Source organism: Melanaphis sacchari, unplaced genomic scaffold, assembly GCF_002803265.2.
Source record: "Melanaphis sacchari strain LSU unplaced genomic scaffold, SCAv2.0 Contig12_pilon_pilon, whole genome shotgun sequence".
NCBI lineage: Eukaryota > Metazoa > Arthropoda > Insecta > Hemiptera > Aphididae > Melanaphis > Melanaphis sacchari.
The window spans coordinates 580,100-604,438 of record NW_020270527.1 but is presented as its reverse complement, the minus strand read 5'-3'; the positions used below and the strand labels follow the sequence as shown (position 1 = coordinate 604,438).

General features: G+C 26.1%; 1 protein-coding gene and 1 long non-coding RNA gene across 3 annotated transcripts in view; one reads left to right on the top strand and one right to left on the bottom strand.

Moving 5' to 3' along the window:
* The window catches only part of LOC112591165 (tensin-3-like), a 140,359-nt gene that overhangs the window by 35,231 nt on the left and 80,789 nt on the right, over window positions 1-24,339 (bottom strand). For both annotated transcript variants that reach the window (XM_025334881.1, XM_025334880.1), the window contains exon 3: window positions 9,676-9,747. In XM_025334881.1, the coding sequence (XP_025190666.1) occupies window positions 9,676-9,747 (72 nt within the window). The remainder of the gene's footprint in view (window positions 1-9,675; window positions 9,748-24,339) is intronic.
* LOC112591166 overlaps window positions 1-24,339 on the top strand; it is a 125,066-nt gene that overhangs the window by 40,029 nt on the left and 60,698 nt on the right. The window lies entirely within an intron of this gene.

Genomic DNA, 24,339 nt, shown 5'->3' with positions numbered 1-24,339 from the left:
TTTTTTTTTAAACAAACGTTATTCATAATCTAAATACTACCACATGTCTACTGTTTCTATATAAAATAAATAATACATATAATGTACAGTTTATAGTTACTTGAACCTAATAAAATGAGACAATATAATTGAACTCTACCAAGTTAGATAAGATGAATAATATTAAAAAATCATTATACGATATAAGTCTTGAGAATTGTCATTGCCTATAGCGACTATTTATAATACATTAAAAATAATGATGATTAAGTATCGGATAATATGGTGTCTTTCATCATGTATAAAAAAAAATAATGTGTGGCTTGGCGTGGTGCATTGGCTGCTACTAGTCGCGGAATGCGACTGGGAGTAAGTAACGCCCACAGCTACTAGCTCCCGGATGGGTGACCACTCGGGTTCATAGTGGTTAAAAATCTTGTCTCACATACGTGTGTTTACTATCAACCGTAACAATCATAAAAACAGCCAATCGTATCAACCTTACCCCTACCCACAGTTAATAATTCCTACAACACTTAATGGCTCTAGTTGCTGGGCTTAAGTTTAATTATAAAAAAAAAAAAATTTGATTTATTTTTTATAAAGTTATTATTTGGCTTAAATTATATTATATGATATATTTTATTCACATTAATAGACTCAATGAAACTGATATGCCTGTCACTATTTATTCGTAAAATACATATATACACAGTACTTACATAAAGAAATAATTGATATTAAATTAGATTAATCACTAATTTTAGGCATCAATTGTAATCGGACATTGTCATCTTATTATAAAAATTATGTAATATTATCATTTTTTTTTTAGTTTTCTAGTTTACCAAATACATTAAGTTTAAGCAATTTAACGCGTTGAAAATATAACACAATCGGTTGGAGGAAATACGTGTGTGTATGTGTGTGTGACTATGTGAGTGCATACTGTATATATGTGAAATGTTTAATATTATATCAAGAAAAATGGAGACTGTATATTGTAATAGTTATATAATTTCGTCAATATAAATCTTAATATTATAATTTATAACCTATCTATAGATGCTAAATAAGTTATACAATATTAAATGATAAGAATCCCATATCAGCATACACCATTAATAGTTAGCGTGAGTTCAATTTTTTTTAGAACGTCATCGGAGAATATTTTAGGATGTAATTTTATCATTTAGATAGTTCAGATCTATTTGATATATATATACAGTCGACTCTCGATAATTCAAACCTTCGATAATTCAAAACCTTTAGTAATTCAAAGTAAATGCTCGGCCCCTTGAAAATCACGCGGTAATTCGAATAAAAACAATGCAATTAAGTACACTCGGTAATTCGAAATTAAATTTTGGGAAAACTAGCCACTAACACTTGACAATTCGAAGTATCATTCGTTCAATGCTCGGAAATTTGAAGTACATAATATATTCACCAAATGTATTTTATCTGTATTCTTATAATCTTTTTATTAATAATTTACTATACAATCGTGTATAAATGTAGATTATTATTGTCGATAACTATAGTATATTATCATTAGAACATTATCGTTTTATTTCTTAATCGTCTCTAATCGTAATTTTATTTAACTCGTTGAATCGTCGATAGCCGTCAGCCGAATGTAGTTTTATTTTTGAAAAAATGAAACTAAATTCAATGAAGCAGAAAACCATTGCAGATTTCTTCAAAAAATAATAATCTTTTAAAATAATAATAAAATTAACAATAAATAACTCTAATGTGTATGTATCACTTAATTTACTAAAATAACTAATATGTATGTATGTATGTACAATAATAAAAACAAAATTTTTTTCTTAACTTTCTATAATTCGAATTTTTTTTGCCCTCTCGTTATTTTGAACTATTCAACAATTCAAACTCTCGGTAATTCAAAGTTTTTCAATAGTCCCGTCAATTTCGAATTATCAAGAGTCGACTGTATATATATATATATAAATATGAATATGATAATTACTATTAATGCCATTATTAGTATCTATACAAGTACTTATGTTATTTTTTTCAGCCTATAATATAGGTGAGATTATTGTTGTCGGCGTATAGCTTTAAAGAGTTTTTCATTTTTTTTTTTTTAGAGTACCCATGGTTCATCTTTTGTTTGGTTATTTTTCTTTATGCTTTCTATAGATTTTTTTTGTTTCGTTTAATTTTTTCATATTATATTCACAGGCATTGTTTGCTAGGGATTTCATTAACTGGACCTATCGGGTTGGTCCCAAGGCTTAAGTTTTGGACTTAATCGAAATGCCAAACAAGAGATCCTCTGGGGAGGGCAGACCGCAACAATAGGAAAATAATAATTACTTCCGCAAGTGAACCCCATAAATCTATGCCTTGCATAGCAACCAAAGTTGGACAAACGAAACCATATTGTATATTTTTTGACTTATACTTGGCTATTGTCGAATCACAGTGATATTAAACCTACAATTTATTGTACAATAAGCTTGCGGAATGAATGTAATTTTACAACGTGTATAAACTACGTATAAATTTAATATAATCATAATATTATTATTACTATTTTAAACGTAAATAATTCATTTGTATTAAAATTCATATAAACTTAGTTAATTTTAATTGTAATATAGTCTGATGTGGTTTTTAAATTTATATTTTAATGTTTATAATATTAAAAGTTTGCTTATAAAAAAATCATTTGGACCATACCGATTGTATTAGATATATATTTGTATCGTGAATTTTGACATTAAATTTGAAAGAAATATTAAATTATATAGCATAGTAAGACTAGAATTGCTTTACTTAATTTATTCAAGACTTATCTTTAACTTTTCAATATCTACGTTAAGAGAAATAAGTGATAAAAATTACTTCTTCAAACATTTTAAAGCAGACAATTTAATAAATATACAACATCCATTAAATTATTCTGATATTAATCGTAAAATTATTTTATAATTTTGAACCTAAGTTAATTAATAATGATTTTTTGTTCACATTTTTTAAGAAAAAGTTTTATTAGTCGAGGATATGCATCACGCGAATCTACTAATTGCTCTCAGCCAATTACTGATGTTTATATTGTTTGTAAAAAGTTTTGTTTTTACTTTTTTTGTTCGTACTATATTGAAAACGTATAAACTCATATTTTCTATCGTCTAAACAGACGTTGTCAATGACAATATGTCATCAATTTTTTCTAAATAATAGATACCGAAATTAAAGTTGTATTTTCAGTTAAATATTGATCTTCAATTTATGAAAATTAACTAATACATTTTAAAATACCATATATAAATGTATAATAATTTTATTATGACTTAAAAAACAATCAATAGAGAGTTCAAAATAAAAAAGGAAAATATTTTAACAAACATTTAAAAATTAAGATGAATTTAAATGTATAAAAACTATGGTTTTAATACATAAATATTATATATTTTAGCTTGTTAAATGTATCGTTGTATAGGTACAAAGTATACCTAACCTAGCCTCATTATCAGCTTTTTTCACATGTTGATTATTATTAATCAGTAATTTAAAAAGTACAAATTTTATAACTAAGTTTGGGTGTGCTTCATAAAAGTATTACTTTTTATATGGAATACAAGACGTGAAAATTATAAAATTATAACTCAACTACCAAGTAGATATATATTATTTACTATAAACATAATATTACTTTTTACATAAAAAAGGAAGTAAAATTATCTTTTCAATTGTATAAAACTGTATGAGTCGCATTTGTTTATAGGTTATTATAAAACTTTTAAGCCATCACATGTTACTTATAATATTTAATCTATAATACATATTTGTAAAACATACATATTTACGATTACAGTGAACACAATAATATGTGAACAAAAATAAAATTTGATATAATGGCCTCAAGGGAACCAAAGATTAAATTAGCTTGATAAATAGACTACGAAAAAAATTACTAATAATGTATGTCTGGAGTAACATACAAAAAATAAATAAAATGAAATAAAATAAAAATAAAAAATGTAGCAAGACTAAAAGGGAATAGAAGTATTAAATATGATTATGTAGTATTTAAAATAATTTTTAGGGAAGATAGTTTAATACTACTTGTATATTAAAAAAAAATAAAAAAAAATAGGGATTCACCACCTAATTAAGCTCGAAAGACTGATAAAATTTATCACGAAACATGAAAGTATAAAGAAAAAATCTAGTTAATACATATAATATTAGAAATCATCAAAGACCAAAAAGGCTGTTTGTAATAAAAATCTGACGATTGAAAACAGCTAAAGTTGTAAGGATATCTATAGTTTGACTACTAAAGAAAAAAAAACTAAGTATTCTTAGTACTTTATGCGACAATAACAAAAAGAGAAAATCATACAGATATTTCATTCAAATAATTTTTTTTTTTAAATTAGTATTTAGTATTTTAATAAGCTTTTTGTTTTTTGTTTTTAATCATTTTTTAATTAAAACTATTTATTTATTAGTAAGTTTGTTTGATAACAGTTTTCAAAGATGTCAATTAGTTAATAACTATTAAAAAACTTAAATTAAATACAATATCAATAAATAACACGACTTAAGTGTTTGTTATTTTAATGAATTATTTAACTTTATTTTTTTATGTTATCGTTAAGATTCGAATGGTATAAAACTGACGAGTTTTTATCATTGGTTATAAAATTATGCTAAAACCACAAGGTATAATAAATTGAATTAATTTTAAGTATGCAATTCTCTGTCAAGTTTGGGTATGAAAAATCCTTAACGATTATTTAAAATGATATAAATCACAAATTATGAAAACATGAATTAAAAATTCTATAATGAAAACAATTTGAAACATCTGTGAATTTTATAAAATTGTTTTTTACAAGAGTTACTATTAAGGAAAATTGATTCGTTGAATTTTAATTTTTAGGATTTTAATGATCAGTGATTTATCAATTTTGAGTAGTAATCTATAATGATCAACGAATTCATAGGTTTAGTAATAAAATAAATAATGAACCAAAAGGTTCTTTTCAAATATATTTGTATGATAAAAAATTAAGCACTTAGTGAACACGGTGTAGAGTTTATTCCCTTTAGGTTTCGATGATTTTATTATTGAAAAGATCTATCTGGGAATTAATAAAAAATAATTAAATAGTGATATATGTATGATTATATTGTTGTCAGATAATAATTAAAAAGTAGTCACTATCAAATAGAAAGACATAAACATGCTTAAATGAAAATAAAACATTTTTAGTTGGATAAATATTCGTATTATGTTTTTAAATAAATTCAACAATTATTATATATTTTACTAATATGCGTATGATATCGTTTACATAGAAATCTGTATAGTAAAGTATTCATAAATTTAAGCGTGCAAATTTATCAATATTTTATTCTTTATTTTAATAATGAATTTTTGTGATTAAAATGGTATAAAATATGTATACCAAAGGATAATACAATATCGTGATAATCAAATTATTGCGTATTGATATGTTTTTTTCGATTATTTACTAATTTAATATATATAAATAATAAATATATGATATATAATAATTTTTAAGTCGTTATTGATATAAAGTGCAATAGCTGATGATAACGAAGAAATAAAATGAAAGGCTGCAGTCTGTTTTATCATTATACAATACATACAGCTGCTTTATAATTGATATATAAATTAATAACAATGAAAACATTTTTTTATAGTTTACCCAAATTTTAAAAATAATAAATAAAATCAAATCAAAAAATGCTTTATGGAAAATGGACACTTAATTTTTACTTTTTTTTTTGCTGATTATTCACCTCTCTTGCGCAATATGACGCATTTCGACGGTCATCGATCGACAAGGACAAAAATGACGATGTTCTCAGGAGACAATTATAATTCATAATATATAGTAATATCTACAACCACCACCGCTACTTATGATAATGGTACGATGAAATTGGTGGCCGCTTATGATTGATCGATTATACCCCGTCTAGTTGTTTCTTATCTGTTCTGGGACAGATTTATTTTATTAGCTAAAGTGCCGGATTCAAACTTTAATGACCGTTGAAATGCATTTTTTCTTATAAACAAACGCAACTTGGAGACCACCGAGTGGGGGGGGGGGGCATCCACCAAATATCAAAAACTTTGCGTGTTCATGGTTGTGATATATATATAGGACCATATTTTGGAGATATCACTGCGTGAGTAGTGTTGTAACACTTTGGCAGTTTCCTTAACGGTCTGAGCGTGAAAATCAAATTAGCGGCATCAAGAGACGCCAAAGTTTTGTACTCACCCCATAAAATTGTCGGTGGCGCGTGGTAGGGTGAGTCTGTTCGGAGAAATATCCAACCCTTGGCCAAAGTAGTAAGGAAAAACCGGCGTAATAGCAGTGGGTGAGGAGAGTTTTGGCACGGATTATGTAGTTAAACGTTCAACCACTACCACCTTTCTCACTCTCCTAAATTCATCCACCCATTGTATAGTCCCTTCACCGTCAGTTTCATTCATATTCATCGTATATATGTATTTATAGTGAATATCCGTAGTCAAACCACGTAATATAATATGTGTACTTTACACATATATCGAGTGTGCTTGGGATTAAATTTATTGCGGCGACGATGGAATTGAACAACTTGCGATTTTCAAACGAAATATTGTCCATTTATTCCTCTAGATTTTATGTGTATATATATAATACGCCCGTTAATAAATATAGTCAACGTGGACGTTAAAAATTGTCCTGATGTATTGGGGGTGTTATATTTAAACATGAAATTCCAAAACTGTTTTCAGTTTGGGTTTTCTCCACGATTCCGAGCGTGAGATTAATATTTTTCTTGCAGGTTATCTTGCCGTTGGATCAATATAGCTTTTGCCTATCACTCAATTCTTTTTTTTTCGCAAAATATTTAATATTTATTTGTTTACGTTTAAGATTTTAAGCGAGTCAAGGAATGCATATATTCTGAGCTTTTACAATGATTTTGATCATTATTATTTTATTTCACGAACAAGATTTTCATGGATTAATGACACGGGTTTAAAAATATCGGACGTATACTTGCCATGTGTTTAAATATTATTTTTATTTATAATTATTTTATAATAATTTAGGTATATCGACGTACTTCATAATATTATAATAAAAATTTGAATTTCAAACACAAATACGTCCAATAAATATTTATACAGTATTTAAAATATTGACTTTATTTTATTAATTATAAGGTATTTTGTGAACCAATACGTCTTTGGACGCAATCGAGATACTTATATTTGGGATAAAATACGACTACCTGTATTCGGGCCGCAATCGGGCAACTCTGAAAATATCCATGTATTCTTTTTATAAATTAATAATATACGTACATCATTAATAAATAAATAGATACTTAACTAATCGTTATTAATTACTTAAAATTGTGTATATATTATTATTAGGTATACATAATTATGTTAGCGTTAAAACGGTTTTAGATCTATGAATATTTGGATTTTTACCGGTAAGTAAAATAATTCAAATTTTTAATAAATAAAAAAGCCCGTGTATTCACGGATTTCAAACTGTTTTAATGCCTCTATGAAATAAAGTTTAAAGTTCTATATACATATATATGCAGTCGTTAATGGAAATTAAGTTAGTTTTGGAGTTAGGTAAATAAACACATTTTTAATTCACATTAGGTTAATGAGCCTTAATTATTTAATTCGATCAAAATCAAATTAACTATAACTTTGGATTAAAAAAATGCATATAAACATCAAACAGCTTGCAAATGTTTATTTTCTACGTACATTTTCAAATGAAAAATTATAATAATATACACCGATAACCTGTCACTTAAAAATTTACTTTTTATCATTATTAGACAATAAGTTATAGATTAGGGGTGACTAAACTGCAGCTCTTGTCATAAACTTATATGGCTCGAATTTTATCGTAAGATACAAACATTAATACAAAAAAATTACTTTCAATATGAATTTATGAATTTATGTATTTGAACTTTGAAGAAGTATAATATTTTATTAAATTTCAATTTATAGAAAAAATGTACAAAAAGAAAGTGTTTTTGATATAATATTTAAATATGTATCTATTTTAATTTTAAATTATTATCATATAGATATATTTTTCGCATTTTATATATTTTATTACAATTGATATCTAATTATCTTTTTTTACGATAATCACATACATACAGTAATATGAATTTTTTTTTCATTTTGGGTCTTCTATATTTATTAATATATTGGGTGGCTCGTAAGTCTCTTCTTGCTGGCCACCCCTGTTATAGATTAAAAAACATTTTGATCAAATTGGCTTAAAATAAAATAAAATTCTACAGCTTAAGGTGTAGGTAGGCACGTAAAAAGCATTAATGCATTAAATATTACACATTATTATATGATCATTTTTTTTTTTTTCTAAACGAATAAAAAATACGTTTTTTTTCATCTTCCTTCTTTTTGAGATATACAATCTTCATTGATATAATACATAATATTAGTATTTTCTGTTTAAATGATACATAGTATAACTTTTAGGTAACTGTACCCAAAAAAATAGTGAATTCTTAAACAAAGAGAATATTTATTTTATACGATTACACAAAAAATTCTACAGAGAGGTCAGTGAAATGTATACATGCGTAAAAAAAAATGTCTGAAGAAATATCAGGAAGTGCAAACTTGCCCAGCTTTTTTGGAATAATTTTAGTGTTGCTGTTTCAATTTATTCTTAACATACCGCTAATTTTGTATTTATATGACCAAAGTGAATTGAGCACCCGTTTGAATTTTTATTTTTTATTTTAATTATACTGTATCGTTCTAAAATTCACGATAATTATAATATATTTTAATGATATGAGTAATATTGTTATGAGTAATGAGAATAATAATTGTATGTGGTAATGATATGTTTATTGTTTCATCATAATTTTATTTCGTATATTTTCGTAAATATAATTTTGCTGTACATCGAGAATTTATGGTATTATTTATTTCTTACCAACTAAAATTTCTAGATTTAGTTATTTTATTACTAGAAGAGAAAAATAATGCAATGAAAATGTAGTCTGTATTTAGTTGTGTACATCACTTTTGTTAACTCTTCTTCGAACAAAATCAATTTAAAGTAAGATAAAAAATATAGTTTCAGACTTATTTATAAGATTAGATATTATGTTAGTTTATATTTTTATATATTAAATATGAACAATATATTGAGGACCTATTTTTTTAAAAATTTTTCAGGGGGATAGGTTATAGGCTTTATATTTTATCTGTTTGAACAATTTCCTATTTTCTTCTACTAAGTTTATATATTTGTAATTGGTTTATAGAACTATGATGGTAGTCGATCATCTTGAATCTTGATAGAGTTTCGATATAACTGACATATTCGTTACTGCGGGCTATGACTAGATATATTATATTGATATATAAGTATATGAATATATAATAAAACGTTGAAAAAATTTAATACATTTTATTTTCGTAAGAATTATAACTTATTATAGTGATGGTAATAAAACATGTCAGTCGTAAATTGTTTAAACATACCTATGTTTTAAACAGATGATTGTCATAAATAAGGAAAACTTTTTGTTGTTACTTATCAATGTCTATTTATAAGTGTGACTCACACTTGTTAGTGTATAATATAATAATATTATAATTACCTTGCCATCTGGACTGCATACTTTAATACCGGATACAGTAATTAATAGTGAGACTTCTTTTTCAATTTGCACCTGAAAAAATTTTTTATTTTACATTATGATAAAAATATAGTTTAAATATATTCTAATTGATAACAGTTGATTAGAATAGCCATTAAAAACGTATAGGTACATATGATTATTGCTGAAAAATAATATTTAAATATTTGTCATCTTTAAAATAAAATATTTTAGAAATCTTAAAATATTCAAAAAATTGAACAATGATTGATAAAAAAAAACAAATTCTGTTTATTCTACAAGTGTGCGTTATTTCTGGATTTTAAACGTATTTTAATACTATGTAATAAGCTATGATTCCATAATATACGATTTAAAAAGAATTTGGTATTCTATATATTTTGGTGCTTATTTTTTAATTTTATCTTGTATAAATTTACTTAAAAAAAAACCGGTATAAAATAACAAGTTATCATAATTATATTAGAAACTATAGATAATACATTAATATTTAAGTATCAATAGTCAAAACTATGTACTGGTAATTCACGGACGGATGGACGGACACTATAGGGATATACCTAGGTACTAGGATGTTTTAAATTTATGATTAAAAATCTTAAAAACCAAAGAATTCTTTTCTCTGAATTCATATTCATTAAACTCGTATCAGCGTAAAATATAAAAGGAAAATTGATTTGATAAAATTTTTGGTACCTACTACAATTTATAAAAAACTAACAAATATTGAAAATGGACTTTAAAATACGTGACATAATTTAAATTATGTATTATCACAAATAACGATGTTTTTTTTTTATTGTCCATAGTTTTATTATATATATAATATTACTATTTTTAATAAGTATTGTGTTCTATAGAATAATATAATACAATAAAGATCGAAAAAATTCAATATTCCTAAAATAATATCACAGATATCATCATAACTTTTTAAGAACATGCTGTCATTAAATTATAGATATATGTTATGTATTTAGTTAAAAATTAAATTAGTCAAGTAGGTGCGAGCATTTATTTAATTATTGTAATGATAAAGACAATTTTAAACAACAACAAATTAAAAATAAAATAAAAATAGTTGCACGAAGAAATATATCATTCAATTTTGAATTGAAATGCCACAAGCAAGTGGTGACAAAAATGTATGGAATAATTTAATTAATCACTATTTACAATTTATGGTTAAAACGTGAATCCTAGATTGTCTCATGAGCACGAAAACAAAAGTGTCGATTTCGGGTAAAAACGGGTTTGCCCCTAAAATGGTTTTAATAATTATTATTTATTTATATTGTAATGCTATGCTTATAATATTATTCTTATTTACAATTTAAATCTCGCATATTAGGCATTTAAGATACGCACAGAACGGTTTTTCGGGGGTTCTTCGAAGATGAGCTTTGTTGTAACTTATAATATTTATTATACTCCGGTTAGTGTACGATATTACATTGTTTTGGGTATTGTATATTTTATTACTAGTTTGGTGGGTTCGGTTGTGTACGCGTTGTCGAGTTTGATCGCTTAAACATTTTAATCCATGCTCGGCGCGGATGGGAACCGCGTTTTAATGAATATATTAGCTTTATTTATTATAATATTGTATACGGAGTGATCATTTTATCATTGTCCTGTTAATTATTCGTGAAAGTTCACCAAGATTGAATTTAGTTTTTATTTTTATCATTGTGGGATTATTTCTTGAATGATTTTAGTTTATTTGATTATTTAAAAATGTTTTACATAAATTGTATTTTGACCTGGAGAGTTAATTCGAATTATATGTGGAAATGTTTGTGTATCATTATTAAATTTATTGCATTTAAGTATTTAAATATGTGAACAATCTGTAACTCGGTTTCCTAGAACTTAAATTAAACGGAAAAAAAACATTGAGCATTTTTGCTATTTTAACAAGATTTAATGGTCTGGTTCTATATGTTTTATGCGAAAGAAATCAATTTTAATTTGTACAGCTAAATTAGAATGAATTTAAGAATTTCTACTTGAGAACAAAAAGAATTTTAAATGTATTTGATAAATACTCCCTTTTCGTCAATTTTTTTTCTCTCGGATCATGAATCCATAATGCTGAAAACTAAATAAAAACTAAAGATTTATAATTTAATGTTTCTCTGTAGAGTAATTTTTCAATAGAAGTATTATTACCTAAATTATAGAGAAAAACGATCAGTTTAAAAACGAAATAAATAATATAATGTAACAAAACACAGTTGATGTAATTACAAGACGAAAAAAAAAATAAAAAAAATACCTTCATCTTAACATAGCTTTATCACTCGCAGAAAATACTTTCACAAATTATCGCTAGTTGGGGGTAAATACGATCACTCTGTATGAACACTCGCTGTTGTAGTTGTATATACAGTTATACTATTGGTGGCGATCATCCGTTATAAAGCACACGTACGCGCCCGCCCCGTACATGATAACCCTTTCTAAATTCAGCTCGAGGTCTATGCAAATTAACCGAAAAGAAACATTGAGAGCGAGTCATTAGACGCGAGCGTATTCCGCTTCATTGTCGCAGCCTTCTTAGTAATAATTTACGTATTGCGTAATCAACCATTGCAATGTTTTGCAAGTTCGGATTGAATCGACGAGTTTCCACCTATTATAATATAGTATATAGTTACTATCCTGGAAAATCTCTAGAGCCTGATTAAAATATAAACTACTTATTATTTTAATATTTTGTTCATCTATTAAGTATTAATGGTTCCTACAGGTTATAGCTATATAGTGTATTCGAAAGTCAATTATTTTTTTACATTCAGCCGCTAACCCTATTACAACAGATACGTATGATGGATAACACTTTAACCAATAGTTTTACATTTTAACCCTTTACCGGCATTCGACACCAACGCAAAATATATTATGTTTAAAACATATTGACGAAAATTTTACTGGTGTACGATTATTCTTGTAATTAATGTTGGTTTATTTCTCTTATAATATTGTAGTTGATTAATAATTGGGAAATTAAAATAAATTACTTTGCTAGAGAATTAATTTCGAAAAGAAAAAAATGTATTATGATTGTAGTGGACTATGGTATCGATTAATCCTCACTATTCTCTCTCCACTGTTTTTGATTATTTTAAAATAATACAAGTGCTTGTATTTACATACATTTTATAATATATAAACAGAAAAATCGTATTTCAACAGCGACGCTCGTTTTGCTTAACGTCGTTACTTGTTTATTCTATATGCTTTATATACGTTTCTATTGTTTTGTGAACATGTAAAGGGAGGCCGTATAAATATATTCTTATAGGTTTTTGACGACTTTGTTACGATAGTATAAAATAATAAAATGTAGAAGTAGTATATTGTTAGAGAGAGTTGATATAATAGAAAAAAACTCATTTAAAAACATGATAGTTATGTTTGGTCGGTTGTTTCGATTAGTGCTCGATTTTTGATCATTCGTTATCGATTTCGATCTCGCATTGATATCATTTTTTTTTTATATAAAACTATATTCTTATTATGGGTATATTTTCTGATGTTTGTATAACAAATCGATTATATTAATTTTTGATATTAGATTATACGTACTAAGTGAAACATTTTAAAAACGATGGGTATACTATAATAATAAGCTAATTTGCTAAAAAACTTCTAAATCAAAAACGAAATAAACTTTTATTAGGAAATTGAGAATTATCTTTTTTTTAGCATAAAGTGTTTACACCAGCAATAGGTTTTATTATATTTAAAATGCTTGTAATATAATATAGATAATAGATATATAATAAACTATAGATATTTTGTCAATATGACTGCTGACCCCAGACTCATTATAAATACGACTTGTTGGTGTATTATTAATTGGTGTTTATTGTATCTATATTATTTTTAAATATAATTTATCAAGTATACTTGTTGAGAATTTAAGTTAACCTTTCAGTTGTATGTAATAAAAATATGATATTGAATATGTACCACATAGATATCACGTTACCTTGACTAAACTAAGCACGAAAGTACGATTACAGTCGTATTTATAGTTTCTGATTGTCTACGCAGGTCGAATTAGATCTAATTATTACCAGAACCGTTTTTTTTATTTTTTATGTGATATACAGTGAATTTAATAGCATAAAGAACCATAGATCCTTTGATTGTTCTTATATAGAACAAAGGGTTCTATAATCATAGTAGCGATACTTGATGTTTCAAATCATTATTAACCACCTTTTGGCAAACTATGGATGATATTTGGAATGTACATATCTTAGACATTATATAGATAACTGTCTATTATATTGCCAAGAGTTCACAATTTGTTATTATCTATAAATATAGAGATAAGAAATGGTATTGAATTAATCTACCTCCGAACAAACAATGGTTATAATACAGTAGTTACTGTTTATTTAACTTACTTTGAGATCAAAGCATATTTTAAATCTATTAACGAAATGAGCCATTATGGAAGGCTCAAAAATAAAAGAATACTTTACTATGAATGTAGTATATTTAGATTTCTATTAATAAAAATAATTTATAATTTATAAATCTATAATATACTTATAAATAGTCGTCATTATTTATTATTCATTAAATTGTATACGTAATATTATAATAAAATTGAACAATTATATGCAATGTATAAGATAAAAAGACTTTAGATTCATAAACTAAATACCTATATAAACTTAATATAACAATAATATGATTGAAATTCATTGTTTATAAAATATATTTACATAAACATAAGTGCTGAAATGGACCCAAAGACAACGTTAAGATTTTTACGTATTGCACAATAAATAATAATAACAAAATGATTAAAATAAACTAAATTTTAGTATCGAATGTTAATATTTCTCTGAAGGTTTGTGTAAAAATTATGTTTTAGGAAATCCTATGATTTTTGTTTAGAATACAGTGTGAAAAATATCGAGATTGGCTAATTTTTTATACACAAATCACATAGGTAGTGTAACGATATACGGGTGATATACGATTGCAAATGGAGCTTTTCCCTTAACACGATTGGGAACGTTTTAACTTATCTTTAATCGTGCGATGTTGTCAGACTAGGTGTTAGTCAATTAAAAATTTTTAAATAATAATTTTTAAAATAATTAAATATTAGATATAAATATTTTCTGCTACTACGCTATTAAAACAATTGACATAACCCTAAGGCCAAAAAATATAAATCTAAAATTGAATCAACATAAAAAAATTATAATGATTATAATTTATAAAATCCACAAGGATCTAATTTTATATTTAAAAAAAAACTGAAAACTCCTAATTAAGAAAAAATTTAAAAAAAAAAAGAAAAACATTTTAAAAACTATTATTTTTTTATTATTTTTAATTTTTGCAGTTAATACATTATGTAACAGTATTATTAATATTTATAATCCGAAATTATTTTAATTATTCAACATTTAAAATAATTCATATTATTTTAGTTTGTAACGTAGCTATAATGTAACATTGCATTATTAATATTGAATAGTTTTTATTTAAAAAAAAAAAATTAAACATACTCAGAAATTATAAAATTGGCAACGTAGCCTATAAAAACGTTCACAATCGTTCGTTTTTCGGCTAAAAATCAAATTTTTTGATAAGCGACATTCGTTCACAATCGTGTTATAAAAAAGGTAAAATGTTCACAATCGTTCGCCACCCACGATATACAGATTACTAAAGCGTCACTTAAGCCACACTTTGCGATTTTGCTTAGGTAAAAAGAACACAGGAACGTAAAGTACGTAGATATAAATATCGACAGCCACTTGGTTTGAATAAACTGGTAGATGTGTAGCAGTAGTATTTTGTATAGGCTTTTATTGTTCCAATTGTATTAGAATTATATTTGTTAATTTTATAAAGTAATCAAAAAATTGTCGAAGTATTTATTATTTTGTTTTAATAATTGTGTTAGTAATTCGTTAGATTTAAGTTTTTTTTTTAATAACAATTTTTATTTTTTAGTTTTATTTTTTGATTAAGAATAATTTTATGACAATACTTTTCGTGAATTGTTAAAATAATTAAATCAATAGCTTACTATGCCTATTCATAGGCATTCAATGCTTAAATAGTTCAATGAGTATATAGCATGGGAATCTTGCTGTATTATAATATATAAGTACTCACTATTTCACTAAACTTTTAATGTTTATAGCTCATAAACTATAATTGAATCAATAAATAGATATAATGGAATTGGCGTTTCGAGAAAAATATGTTGCTTCACAAAACAGTTATATTTTTAATGAAAAGTATGAATTTTGTACGAAATAGTTTCTTAAATGATATACACACCTATTATAAAAATAAACGATAACACAAAAGTTGTTATACATTATATTTTATAACATTTTATTTACTATACAATAATTAATGTAATAGATCTCGGTTATTATCGGAATGGTATCTTTTTGGCGTGGTTGGTTCTCATATAATATATGAATAATTATTTAGCACTTCTCTGGGTAATTTTTCATTAAATAGATAGTGAGGGGATAATAATCAAATATCATCTATACGTAAGTAAATATAAACAAAAACAGAAAGATCAACTCTTCATTGACAAAAACAATTCCTAATAAAATGTGTATGAGAATAAAGAATGTGGTGAGAAATTGTACCTATTATATGTAGGTACATTGTAGTATATGTATATTTATTTATAAAAAACAAGGAAATATAAGGACTTGTTGAAGGCAGCCGATAATAATAAAGACATTAAATCACACACGTGGATTGGTGGGTGTTGATAAGTGCGAGGAGGAAAGGTAAGAGATTCTGAGAACGTTATATATGGATACAAACAATGTTAATCGGACCTGCATATATAACAAAGGCTGTATGGTGTGTGAGTACATATATTTGTATACGTGGTCGTTTTATTAAACGTATTTTGTTTGAAATATATAAAGAGGTGCACATGTACCCTAAATTTTGGGTGGGTGTTTGTTGGCAAACGTGTATGGCTATAAGCCGGCTGCAACCGATGCCCGTGGTGAATTATGGCTATGACGGCACGCGCGACCCCACCGCGCGCGTTCGTTGTTGTCGTCGCCGAGTTGGCATTTAAGTCCTGATCGTATGAATTTACGACATCGACATGTACATATACGTTTACGATTCGAAACCAAACCACCATTTTGTCTTTTGTAACAAACACCACTTACGAGTGAGAAAATTTAAAAAAAATATGTATTTCGCTGGGCACGATCGGTTGTAATATTGCAGCGTTATTGTAGATATTATAGTATGTGTAGCTTTACACACATTTGAGTCATAACATTTTACATTTATAAACTTAGTAATAATATATATATATATAATTATTAAAATTTACTGAATACTAGTTTTTATAATACTGCCTTTGGGTTATTTCACTGTTGCTAATAGTTTAATTTATTGGTTAAAGTTGACTCAAAATAAGTGGCGGGGGTATGGTTAAAATGTTGTAATTACTATTTTACTCGTGTTCCATTTGTGTATATTACTTATACAAGATTAATGTACGTCAGTATAAGTGTGTATAATAACTATAGATGGGTAAATCATATAACTTAATAATTGTAAAATAAGTTATAACTTAAAAAATGTCAAGAAGTCACTGCTGTAAATTATGTAGCGAGTGTTCATTTTAAATAATTCCAATCGCTATTAAAACACAATTATTGTGCTTATGTATTTTCTATATTTTTTTTTTTTTTTTTTTTTATCGCTAAATGTACAACTTATGAGGAATCTTGTTTTAAATAAGTTCTAGGCATTTATGTATAATAATTTAATATAATTTTATACTATTAATTCTTTAGCTATACAATCTTACATTGGGAAACAGTTATTTTTAAAATTGTATAGCTATATTATCGCTATCGTACAAACCGTAATGCATACTTTTATAATATAAAATACAAATTTTTAAAGCGGGATATGTTATTATTATTTTTTTTTCTTAATCAGGATAAAGAAAAATTGAAACTAAAAAATACTGGGAATGGTATTTCCTCGACTACTTCGATCACTGCAGATTAATTTGCAACTATTTTTTACATATTTTATGAAATTAAATGTGGTACTCAGCATATCGCTGTATAAATAATAATAAAGATGATATATTTTCTAATAATAAGCGTTTTAACTTCGTATACACACTTTTTTTTAAAAATGAAACGATAAATATATGTATGTAATATATATATAAATATTTTTTTCCCTGAGAGATGATTTTAATAACGGGTATTATATATATATATATATATGTGTATATAATATCTACTTATTTATTGAACATGTTTGTCAATTTGTTTTCGTGTCTGCCATTATTATGCGATTCTGTTACTCTACGTGCATAAAAAATATATGTACTTGGATGAGCATTTATACATAGGATACGTTTTGTATGCGTAACGTATGGCTCGTTTATCCATTCCGTGTTATATGTATATGATCAGCTCCTTTTACCACCGATGAAGATGATAAAAATATGTATATTTGTCTCTTATAACTCGCGAAAACCACACGAATCATAAATATCTACTTTAGACGACGATTTAAAAAGCGAGTATTGTGTATTATGTGTTTAATATACGTCGTTACATGTTTTAAAAAAAAATCTGCATAGAGAGAATTTTCTTGACATTTTCTGCTGCGGTGTGGTCATGCGAGATCATATACGACTATCACGCGTTTGTTGTAGTGATTTAATATTATTACAATTGAGGAATATACAATTTAACAAGTATTTTAATTAATACAATGGCACTGTATTCTACTGTTAGTAAGGAGAGTGATTTTTTTACAAAAAGTTCATCATCATAGGCAACTGTATAAAAGTGAATATCCGTTGCACAATAGTATACACACACACACACACACAAAACCGCAAACAGAAAATATATCCTCAAGAATTCTTCTCTTCTCCTCTTGTCTCAATATAATATATACCTATATGTGTATATTATATTATACGAGTATATATATCTGCGTGCACTGTGTATGTTTATTATTGGCTGATATCGGTCCCAGAAGACCATTAGACCGTATAGAGTGGATTTCTCCGTGTTGGGAAACTCGGGAGATTGGCGAGTCGAATCTTTTTAGATATCGGAATAAATAAGAAAAGGGGATAAAACACGAGTCCTTTTGTTCTGTAGTCCTCTTAGTCCTCTGCAGCTGACCCTTCATTTCGCCTGCCCCTCTTCACTACCTTCGAAATGCATGCAGTTGCTTGTCTCTCGGACAAAAGAGTAAAAACCTTTCACTGAACGAAACGACGACAAAAACGCAACGGACAGCGTTTATCACAAAAATTGAAAAATGGAAGAACGTCAAAGTACATAGCTACTACCATTACGTCCAGACTTTCTACCATCCGACTACGTATTTATGTGTTATTGCTAAAATATATATTTATATATAAATATAATATCTTCTATTCTAGTTATATGCGCATTCCACGCGAGTATTTCGATTACATTATATTCGTCGTTATTTATTTTTCGAGGATACTAAATCTACAAGAGCAAATATTGTATATAATAGTGTAATTTACTATTTAAATGTATAACCGTTCTAAGTACAACTTAATTTTATACAAGGCGATTCGCTAAGTACTCTCACCTACATTTTTTTCCTTTAATGATAAATTCTAGTTTTTAAATTTTTTAAATATATTCAAAAATTATATTTTTAAGTTCTTGGATTATTTTACTATTTAATAAGGGTGTTTTAGTGATACAAACTTTTATTTTTAGATAAAACTCTCTTTTTTAATGTTAATTATTTAGTGAATAGTTTATTTGAAACTTTGTTTTATTTAATTCAACATTTGAATGAGTAGTTCTCTCTATACCTTCTCATTATCATGGACTAATTATCCTTAGTACTTAAATAAAATTAAAAATCTCAAAAACAATAATTATTCGTTCAAATTTTGAGTATAAAATTTTCAAAATTTTCTACTACATTATTTATAGTTGAAAAAAGAAGTCTTGATAAAAAAAGTTTGTATTTCCACAGAATACTCCTAAAGTAATACAAAAAAATAACAAGAATTTAAAAAAATAGTTTTAAAGTATAAACATTTATAATAATATTATTTTAAATAAAAATTAACCTTACTATTTTTAGTTTAATGTAAAACTAGTGATTTATGCGTATAAAATTACGCTTATTTTGAAGTTTTTGATAAAGACAATATTGTGTTTGATATAAAAGTCCAATTTAAGTTACTTTTTGACATAATTCGTATATTTTTAAGCCCTATATTTTAATGATTATTTTTTAAAGATTTAGTTTTCATATTTCATTACTGTTAAATTCACTACTTACCTTATAGTGTAGAGCTCCTCATTTTACCAGGATATTACTGCTTCATATTTATATATTCGTATATATATATATATATATATTTTTAATATTTTTATTTACTATAAATGTTTTGAAAAAATCTTTATTTTAGTTAATTTAAAACTACGCGTCTTGAGACGGCATAATATATTTTATCATAGTAAAACATATTTATTTGTACAAATATTTTACGGTAAATAAACTAATAATTCATTTTAAATCTGCATTAACTTATGATAACAATGAAGCGAAGTTTTGGTGTTTGCCTTGAAAATTAGTAGTTTACGTGGAATAAACTATGCGATGTAGTTGTAAAGAAGTGTAAATTTGTAATTGTTATGTATGTAATTGTTGAAAAGGTGTTTATAATAATAATATATATATTATGTATTACTAAAAATCGTTTAATTTTGAATATTTTCATAAAAAATTAATGAAATTTCAAAAGTTTAAACATTTTTTTTTTTTTTTTTTGACTTATAATAGTTTTTTTTAACTAAGAATAATTCATTAAAAAACGTATATTTTTAATGATGTCAATATATTATGTTGATATTTGATATATGTTATCATATGTCATATGGTTTATATTATTAGCATTATACGTATTACGTGTTATTATTTAATATTTATATACTATCAGTTTTATGATCCAGGTTTGATCTGGAAAAAGTAAATAAATATAAAATACGGAGTTATATCTCAGGAGTATCTTAGTTCACAAATAACAGTATAAATCGTTGTCGGTGTAACTCGATTTGTAAACTAATTCGTCTGTATGAGACAAACAATCCACTTGTATCAGATTGCATATATCACTCATTAAATTTTCGAACGTGATTTAAGTTTTTTTTTAAACTTCCATGATATTTTTAAATTCGAGTAATTTTTTAACCTATAAGCTACATACACGAGTAAATTAATTTTTAAATATATAGATTATAAAACAAATCTTTTTTCTATTTAATAATATGTTCATTTAGGTAGTCATTGGATTGATGATAACTATTTTATTTTCAGTTACCAATGGTAATATTGTATATAAACAAAATAATATTCGATTTTTTTGAGTCAAGATAAAATTATTATTTGTGGTAACTTTAAGGGTTGAAAACTTCCTTAGTTTTAAGAAATATTTGTATACAATTTTGAGACCATTTTTTTTTTTTTTTTTTTTTAGTCGATTGCATTTTGTATAGCATGTTTAATGATATTATGTAATTTACAAAAATCTAAATTAATGTATTAATATAAAATACAGTGTGTACAAATTGTATCAGTGTTTTTAATATCGGGTTTATCTTTATGTAATTCAATATAATAAAGTTCACAAAGTAAATACACAACTTAGAACAGCGTTTCCCAACCTTTTTGCAATGGCGACCCATACATTTAATCTTTATTAGGTACCAATAGTATGAGGTTTATTATTTTTAGCAATCCTATATGCTAATAAATATGAAGCCTTCACAGCAGAAACTGTAGAGTGACAATAGGTCTTCATTGAATTTGTACTACTTTTAAACTGGTCACTTAAGCGTTCAAAATATTCGGTAGGTTTGTTTTTTACATTTGGGTGTTTGGTATCAAGATGCCTTTTTAATTTTGAGGGTTTTAAACTTTCATTGGCTAAAATTTCTCCACATACAACGCATTGTGGTTGAACCATTTTATTATTTTCATAACGTCGAAATCCAAATTTAATAAAATCTGTACTAAAACTACGGTTACCTGATGTTTTCTTGTTTTGTACTGAACTGCCTGATGGAACTGGTTGGCTAGTACCACTGGCTGTAGTATTACGAATTATAAATTTATCCATTAGGTAAAAATGTGTTAAAATAGTTAAAAATGTGTGTTTAATCGAAAACTTAACTTTTCGTAGTCTCGATGTACCGCTCGTTGCTCAACTGTATATTATGGATTATGGACAAACGACCAAGCCGATCGCATCGACTAGTCACTAGTCATTAGCACATTTACCGATAAGATAAAAAAAATTCCATAATCAAAATAACTTTACGTCATTTATTCTACAATACTAGTTATTTATACTATTTATCAATTTACGACTAAAATAACTGTAATCGTAACCTCGAGTCGCGACCCATCAAAAAAATTTCGCGACCCAATAATGGGTCGCGACCCATGGTTTGGGAAACGCTGCTCTAAACGATTTAATGATACACAATCTAGTGATCGAAATATTATTCAACGGTATTGCTTCGTTCAGTTGCATTGCTCAAATTTAAATAAACAGTTTTGTATTAATATTTAATGAATATAAAATAAATAATATATATTTTAATCGCAATCATTACTGAGGCCATACTGAGACGGGATAATACGTTTGCGTTATTATTTAATTTAATTAAACCACACCAAAAAGTCTCGGTAAGTATAATATACCTACGCATGTTATAAACCTATGTCGTCCTATAAGATACGAAACCTATTTATCGATAAATGTTATTTAATGTCTATCACTATCGATAATGGAATAACTTATGGTTAATATTCACTCGATCGAAATTATGATAAATCCCAATATCTATTAAACTGCACCATAAATATCCAATAGCCAAATACCTGAGATATATATAATATCTTATATATTTGTTCCGTCACATATTTCATAGTAATGTATTGAAGATTTAAGTTTAGGTACATTTAAATCATCCTAATATGATATTTATTTTATTGTTAAACTATTATATTATAATATTTGATCCCTGCACTGCGTTATCCGAGAAAATTAAATGCCAATGGATTTACTTGAGTTGTTTTGACTAAATATAAATAAATGTATACAATTATTTTCAATCATGACAACTATTTTATTTTCTATGATCAATGGTAACAATATATAAATACAATTATTGAATCATAATTCAACTATATTGAACATTTCAGTAATGGGCTATTTTATTGTTTATTTTTAATTTTCAACACATAATAAATGTTGAATATAGTTGATACTCAAAACTAGCATTATTTTATTTATTTATATTGTTGCTTGGTTACAGAAAATATGAATGAATATAAATTTATACTCGATCAATTAATGATAGTTTTCGTGAGTCGACTATATGTTTAACATTTACATTTTGAAAAGTAAAAGTAAGCAATAAAAATTGATGACACTGCGAATTTATTAACGAAATAATCGGTCAAAATTGTTGATTTACATTAGGGTTATTTATTTCAAGCCTTAGATTCAATAATATTATTATAATAGGTACCCTGCTTGGCGTTGCCCTTGACAGATAAATAATTTCAGTGGATTAACCTTTCTTAAACTTCGTCATTTGTAAACTACATTTATTTTTAAAACATTAATTCGGACGACTTAGACCAAATAATATAATTAAAATTATATTTAATGAAGACAACTATTTAATTTTCTATGATTAATAGCAACTTTATACAAATAAAAATATTCGTTTTCGTGAATCAATCCTTGGTGAGCTCGCACATACAAAAAATCATATTTATCATTGTCTTTTAATAAAGTTTAAACATGGTAGATAATATAACAACCGCTTAAGATTAAATGCCTACAATAGCAAAATGAAACAAATTTCAGAATATTCAAAGTATGCACATACGTGTAGTTTAAATTATACTACCAACAAAGATTCCATTCAATAACAGTTTATACCACTATACGAATAATATACGATTATAAGCCCCAGAGCTAGCTACATTTATAGAGCTGTATTAGCTGATATAAACAAATATTTAACGACATTCGAGTAATAAACAAAGGCAGAATACAATTCGTGCACAAATACCTAAACACACGCATGGAATTCCTCGCAATAAATGCCGTCGATATTGGTGAGTCTCCGTAGGAGCATACAATGACAACGCTCTTTGACGAAAAATGAAAATGAGCCGACTTACACAGGCTGCAATACAATATAAATACACGAAATCGGAAGGTCGATCGAAAACGGAAAGAACAAAATAAAGAAGAGTAGCTTTCCTTCCTGTACACTGCCGAACGATGAAGCGTAATCTAGACGAGGCGAAGCTATGCGCTTTAAATAAGAAGGAAAACGAAAGAAGTATAGAGACGCCGCTAGAAAGGATATTTATTATAAGTCCAAGTGCAATTCATCGTGGTTTCGAAGCAGAATAAAAGACCGACCGACAAATTATATATTGGCATCCGATAACGCTTTTCTTCCATTCATCGGTCCAGTCCGATCTATCATATGATATAGAAACACAATAATAATATGATATGTATATCTAAAGGAACAT